Consider the following 6,322-nt stretch of genomic DNA (forward strand, 5'->3'; position numbering starts at 1 on the left):
AGCGGGATAAAGGACAGGAGGAGAGGAAAGGGGTTGACTCTGGCAAACAATGATTGAAAGGGGCATTGGGGAAATGGTAGTGCCAGTAGCCTGGGGAGTTGGATGCTATGGGAAGGTTGTGGGAAGGTTGTTAATCGAGTGAGACAGAGCAAGACAGAGGAGCTAAGACTGAGACAGAGTGAGACAGGAGAGAGAGAGAGCGTGGGAGTGTGAACATGAGACAGAACAAGAGCATGGGATATAAAGAGACGAGATAGTGACAGAAGAGAGAGTGACAGAAGAGAGAGCAACAGAAGAGAGAGCGATAGAGGAGAGAGAGAGAGTGGGGCTTTGCTCCAGGGCGCCTGTGAGGCTGTCTGCGCAGTGACGTTGTGACCCTTTGCAAGGAAAGCAGAGAGAGGGGCAGAGAGGAGAGGAGAGAGAGGGGAAGATGGGGGAGAGGAGGAGATGGGGCAGCCGGCAGGACAAGAGAGAGAGAAAGAGAGAGAGTTGGGGGAGAGGAGATGACGGGGCAGGAGGGTAACTTACGTGAAGGCGAAGGCCACCAGAGCACCACTAACCACTATAAAGTCCAGGATGTTCCACAGGTCACGGAAATAGGAGCCCTGGTGCAACACCAGGCCCAGATCCACCATCTGAGAGAGAGGTGTGGGGGATGGAGAGAGAGAGGAGGAGGGGGAAAGTGAGAGAGAGTGGGGGGGGGCGTTAGAGTGAGGGCGACAGAGAGAGTGGATATGTTTTGTTATTGATTGTCTCTCGTCAAAAAATTACAAGTATAGCTAGAGTGAAATAGATTCAGAATTACCTTAATCAACATCTCAAAGGTGAACACTCCCGTAAACACATAGTCAAAGTAGCGCAGAACCTGCATAAAGGGAGAGAGAGGACACAGAGTTAGCAGACGTAAAGTAGAAGCTCGCTAATAGTTCAGTTAGCATGGAGGGTAAAGTAAGAGTTAGCTTATAGCTAAGTTAGCATGGAGGGTAAAGTAGAAGTTAGCTATAATAGCTAAATTAGCATTGAGGGTAAAGTAGAAGTTAGCTATAATAGCTAAGTTGGCATGGAGGGTAAAGTAGATGTTAGCTATAATAGCTAAGTTAGCATGGAGGGGAAAGTAGAAGTTAACTATAATAGCTAAGTTAGCATTGAGGGTAAAGTAGAAGTTAGCTATATAGCTAAGTTAGCTTGGAGGGTAAAGTAGAAGCTAGCCAAACTAGCTAGGTTAGCCCAGAGGGTAAAGTAAAAGTTAGCTAATAGCTAAGTTAGCATGGAGAGTAAATATAAGCTAATACGGACACGGAGCTAGCATTGAGTGTCTCACATTGTTGCGAGGTGATTCTGGCCAGACGGGGTCTTCTGCTGCCAAGGCGATACTGCTCATAGCGATGGTAGACAGGATACCAAACTCAAAGAATTTCAGAGTCACAATGTAGTGGCATAGTCTCCGGAACCTGATCACACACACACGCACACGCACGCACGTACACACACACACACACACACACACACACACACACACACACACACACACACACACACACACACACACACACACACACACACACACACACACACACACACACACACACACACACACACACACATTGCAACAAACACATAAAATGCATCATTAATATAATTAATAATGAATATACGTGTGTGTGTGATTGTGATTGTGTGTGTGTGTGCATGCATGTGCCCACATACGGGTTGGTGGTAGAGAGGATGAACATGGAGCTATAGGGAGGCATTGGTTTGGGTCCATCTTCATCACCCTTCTCATCATCATCATCCTCCTTATCCTCCTTCTTAGGCAGAGGCTCCGTGTTAGCATTCTTATTGACTGGAGGGATGCAAGAAAGAGAGGGAGGAGAGAGAGAGACAGAGGGGGAGGGAGGGGGTGGATAGGAGAGCACAGGGAAGAATGAAGGGAAGAAATAAGAATTCAGAAATAGCATGGCATGTGTGGCTGTTTCTCAATGTTTTGACTGAAGAAGTGACCTGATAAACCTTGGTCATACACAGTCTCCCTCCATCCCCGTCCCCTCCTCTTTCTTCCCTCTCTCTCACCCTGCAATATGGCGTTGTGGGAAGGAAACATGGGTGGTATGTCCACTGCCGTGTGGTCCGGTATCCGGGTGCTACTTCCGTATGCAGGAACCAAGCTTCCATCTAGGCCCAGGTGGGAGCTGCTGTTGGTCAGGTGAGTGTTGAGGCCTGCAGGGCCGAAGCCTGGGCCTGGAGTATTGTGGTTGGCTGGGCTGGGGAGACCCGAGGCTGGGCAGGGCTGCTGGGTGGAGCCTGGGGGTAGCTGGGGCTGGCTGGTGGCCAATTTACTGTTCATGACATTATCCATGTCCTCGCTGTACTGGCTGTCCTGTCTACAGAGGCTCTTCTGGATGGGCCGTGTGGTGGACAGGTTGGGACCATCCCTATAGAGGGAAAGAGATGGAAAGAAAGGAAGAGGGGGAGAAACGAGAGAGATTGATGGAAGAGAAGGAGTAGGGAAATGTCAGAAAGGTTCTGAGAACTACTGTATAAGGACACTGGTTGACAGAGGAAAGTGTGAGTGCGTATATATGTGTGTGTGTCTGTGTGTGTCAGGGTCTCCCTCACTTCCTGCGGTGTTGACGCGTCCTCTTCCCCTCACCATCACACCCTGACTGAGTGCCATGGCGATGCCGTCTCTGCCTCCTCTCACCTCCATCACCCCCTTCTTGCTCCCCCTCGCCTTCTCCTTCTGTCCCCCTGCTCTTGTGTCGCCTTTCCCCTCCTCCACCTCCACCCTCTTCGTCCTCTGGGGGCATGCGGTGCTGGCGGGGTTTCCTGTGCTCCGATGAGCCCACCTGGCCCCGTGGGTGGTGGTGCCTTCTCTGGGGCCTCTCCTCTCCACTCTGTCCCAGCATCGTTGCATCTAGGCGGGTATGGGAGGAGTGATGGTGTTGGAGTTCCTGGTGCTCCTTGCTCTCCTTACGGCTCCTGCGGCTCTCCGTAGAGTCTGCCCTATCGTAAGGCCTTCCAGGGCCTGAACCAGACCCTGAGCCCCCACCTCCTCCTCCCCCACCTCCTCTCTCGTGGACGTGTGTCTGCTTGCGGACCAGCTCGTCAGCGTGCTGCTGGCTGAGGCGGGGGTCAGGCTCTTTGGTGGTCTTGTTGGTGTTGTTGTTGCGGTTCTCCTGGGGGTCCACCACTAGAGGGCGGTCTGTATGGGTCTTCATGTCAGGACGGATGTGGCGGGAGTAGTTCACCTGGAAGAAAGGGGAGGGGGGAGGGAGGGAAAGGTTGGGTTGGGAGAGTTGTAAGCAGGGGACGGACGAAGAAGGCCAGGCGGAATCAAGGAGAGGCATAATATCGTTAGCATCCCAGAGGTCATATAACCACCTATAAAGCTCAAAAACTTGATTCAATTATTGGTAAATTGACAAAGGCACCAACCAGTATGTTACATTTGGCACCCGGTAATTACCAGGTAGTTATCAATTATGATGAACTATATGAGGTAAGTACCCGAAAGTATCAAGCAGCTTAACCCAGACCAATAAAAAGTGTTACCAACTTTCGTAATTTCTCCCCTTTCTGTGTTCCATCGCTCTCTCCACCCTTCTCCATTTGGTTTGTTGTCTCTTACTGTCTCCCTTCCTCCTTACCCACCTCCCTTCTTTACCCCCCTCTCTGGGGTGGCAGGTAGCCTAGAAGTTAGAGCTTGGGACAGTAACCGAAAGGTGGAAACATCTGCCCTTGAGCAAGGCAGTTAAAACCACAGCAACTGCTCCCCTGGCACCAATGACGTGGATGACGATTAAGGCAGCCCCCTCACCTCTCTGATTCAGGTTAAATGCGGTAGACACATTTTGATTGAATGCATTCAATTGTGCAACCCCTTTCCATCCCTCCACTCTCCTTCCCTTCCTTCAAGCCTTCCCCCCCTCCCTCTCTCCTTCCCTTCCTCCCTCTCTCCTTCCCTTCCTCCCTCTCTCCTTCCCTTCCTCCTTCTCTCCTTCCCTTCCTTCCAGCCTCCCCCCTCCCTCCTCTCTCCTTCCCTTCCTTCCAGCCTTCCCCCTCCCTCCTCTCTCCTTCCCTTCCTTCCAGCCTTCCCCCTCCCTCCCTCTCTCCTTCCCTTCCTTCCAGCCTCCCCCTCCCTCCTCTCTCCCTTCCCTTCCTTCCTTCCAGCCTCCCTCCTCCCTCCTCTCTCCTTCCCTTCCTTCCAGCCTCCCCCTCCCTCCTCTCTCCTTCCTTTCCTTCCAGCCTTCCCCCCTCCCTCCCTCCCTCCCTCCCTCTCTCCTTGCCTTCCAGCGGTCCTCTGGGTCCAGTTCGTTGTAGAGGGCCTCTCTGCTGGTCATTAGAGTCTGTTTCCTCAGCTCCTTGGTTCTCTGTTCCCACACAGACTTATTACCACCCTTATTGTTCTTCTGCTGCTCCTTACTACAGGGACGGAGAGAGGGGAAAGGATGAGAGGAGGGACAGAGAGAGGGGGACCGAGAGAGAGGTAGAGGATAGAAGAGATGAGATGAGAGAAGAGAGCAGGCGAGAGGAAGAAGAGGGAGGCGAGATGGAGGAAAGGTGAGACAGATGGACAGAGAGTTGGATGAAAGGGGAGAAGAGCGATGAGAAAAGAGAGGTTAAGAAATAGAGACAGAAAGCATGATGGAGAGCAGAGGAGAAGGAGGGGAGGCATAGAGGGAGAGAAAAGAGAGGATGGGTGGGGAGGTTAAGAGAGTGTCAAATATCAGGTTAAGCAGTGGTATCTGAGTCCATTTACAAATATACAAACACACAGACATACAGAAACCTACATACACAGGTATACAGAAATATAAACACAAGCAAATACACAAACACACACTATAGAGCTCACACACACACATGTAAAGGGTCACCTTGCTGGACCTACAGGGCAGAAACACAGAGCTACTGAAGGAGTATGGTCGACCACAGTTTCCCAAAGCAGTGGGCAGACCAGCCCCACTTTGGGAAACCACACAGAGAGAGGCACAAGATGGAGAATGATATTGAGGCAAGGTTAGAATATTACACAGTCGACCAGGAAACCAAACCCAAAAGGACCCAACGAAGGAACCAAAATGGAATCATCAACAAAAAGACTGAAAATGGAAGTTCTGAGAAAAAAGGGCAAACCTCAGATAACACTCTATTCTCCATATTTTGCACGACTCTTATGAAAGGCTCAGGTCAACAGTAGTGCACTATATGGGGAATAGGGTGCCATTTGAGATGTTGTCAACGAAAGAACCAAAATGGCGCCCCGGCCCCACTAACTCCCTTTCCCAGGGACCACAGTCAACCACAGTAAAGCCACAGCCATACTGCGGGGAGCAGCCAACAGAAAGTATACTCAGAATAAGCCAACTCAAAAAACAACAAAAAAGCAAAGGAGTAAAAAAATCATAATTAGGGGGAGATAATTAAAACAGGATGGTCTAAAGGAGGAGAGGAAAGGAAAAGTGGGCGAAAAGAAACAGAAGGAGTATAAATGAGTAAATACCAGTCCAGAAAGGGGTCGGAAGCGTTGTGACCTGTGCTGTTTACTTTCTCGCTGAGGAGGGAAACAGTCGGTGAGTGACATGACACAGAGAACACACGCGTGCCCAATTCACACTATATGACCAACCAGAACCTAGCCAAGCAGAGCTGTACTGGGCTGACCTGGCTTCGCATCCACCAGAGTGGCTGGAACCATGCTGGAAAGAACCACGTGAAAAAACGATATATGAGCCAGTACAGTACATTTAGGGTCGGCCCTATAGTGTGAATGAGGCAACACACTCCTCAAACCTCACCAACACGCACGCACGCACGCACGCACGCACGCACGCACGCACGCACGCACACACACACACACACACACACACACACACACACACACACACACACATTTCAACTCACACTGCTCAGACAACCATCTTGCAATGTCTCTATTCATCTATCTCTCCATTTCTATTCTGTTCTCCTTTTCTTTCTCTTTTTATCTTCCTCTCTTTCTCTCCCCATTTTTCACCTTTCTTTCTCTTGCACAAACTTTATGTATCCCTCTAGACTTTTCGCATACTATTTCTCTCTCAGGATGCACATCTCTCTTCCACTACACAGGCGTCCATATCTCTCTAGCTCACATTTAGTCTCTGTTGCACATATTCTATTGCACTGTCTTCAGGGTATCTACACATCTCTCCATTCATTCTACCAAACACAGACTGCCCTTCAAAGGAAGGCAGTTTCTATCTACAACTAGGCAGAGAGACAATCATAGCCACATGTTCTCTTACAGCGGATATCTCAAGTCACAAACCGTTACCCAGGTCTT

At 50.2% G+C, this 6,322-nt stretch overlaps 1 protein-coding gene across 1 annotated transcript in view; it reads right to left on the reverse strand.

The window, feature by feature from the left end:
* LOC124015263 (voltage-dependent P/Q-type calcium channel subunit alpha-1A-like) overlaps positions 1-6,322 on the reverse strand; it is a 215,792-nt gene that overhangs the window by 92,888 nt on the left and 116,582 nt on the right. Inside the window, exons 19-25 of the mRNA XM_046330377.1 lie at positions 4,287-4,422; positions 2,617-3,248; positions 2,071-2,432; positions 1,708-1,843; positions 1,322-1,451; positions 806-865; positions 529-635 (exon numbers count right to left, since the gene is read on the reverse strand). Of these exons, the coding sequence (XP_046186333.1) occupies positions 529-635; positions 806-865; positions 1,322-1,451; positions 1,708-1,843; positions 2,071-2,432; positions 2,617-3,248; positions 4,287-4,422 (1,563 nt within the window). The remainder of the gene's footprint in view (positions 1-528; positions 636-805; positions 866-1,321; positions 1,452-1,707; positions 1,844-2,070; positions 2,433-2,616; positions 3,249-4,286; positions 4,423-6,322) is intronic.

The sequence above is a fragment of the Oncorhynchus gorbuscha genome, linkage group LG26, assembly GCF_021184085.1.
Source record: "Oncorhynchus gorbuscha isolate QuinsamMale2020 ecotype Even-year linkage group LG26, OgorEven_v1.0, whole genome shotgun sequence".
Classification (NCBI taxonomy): Eukaryota; Metazoa; Chordata; class Actinopteri; order Salmoniformes; family Salmonidae; genus Oncorhynchus; species Oncorhynchus gorbuscha.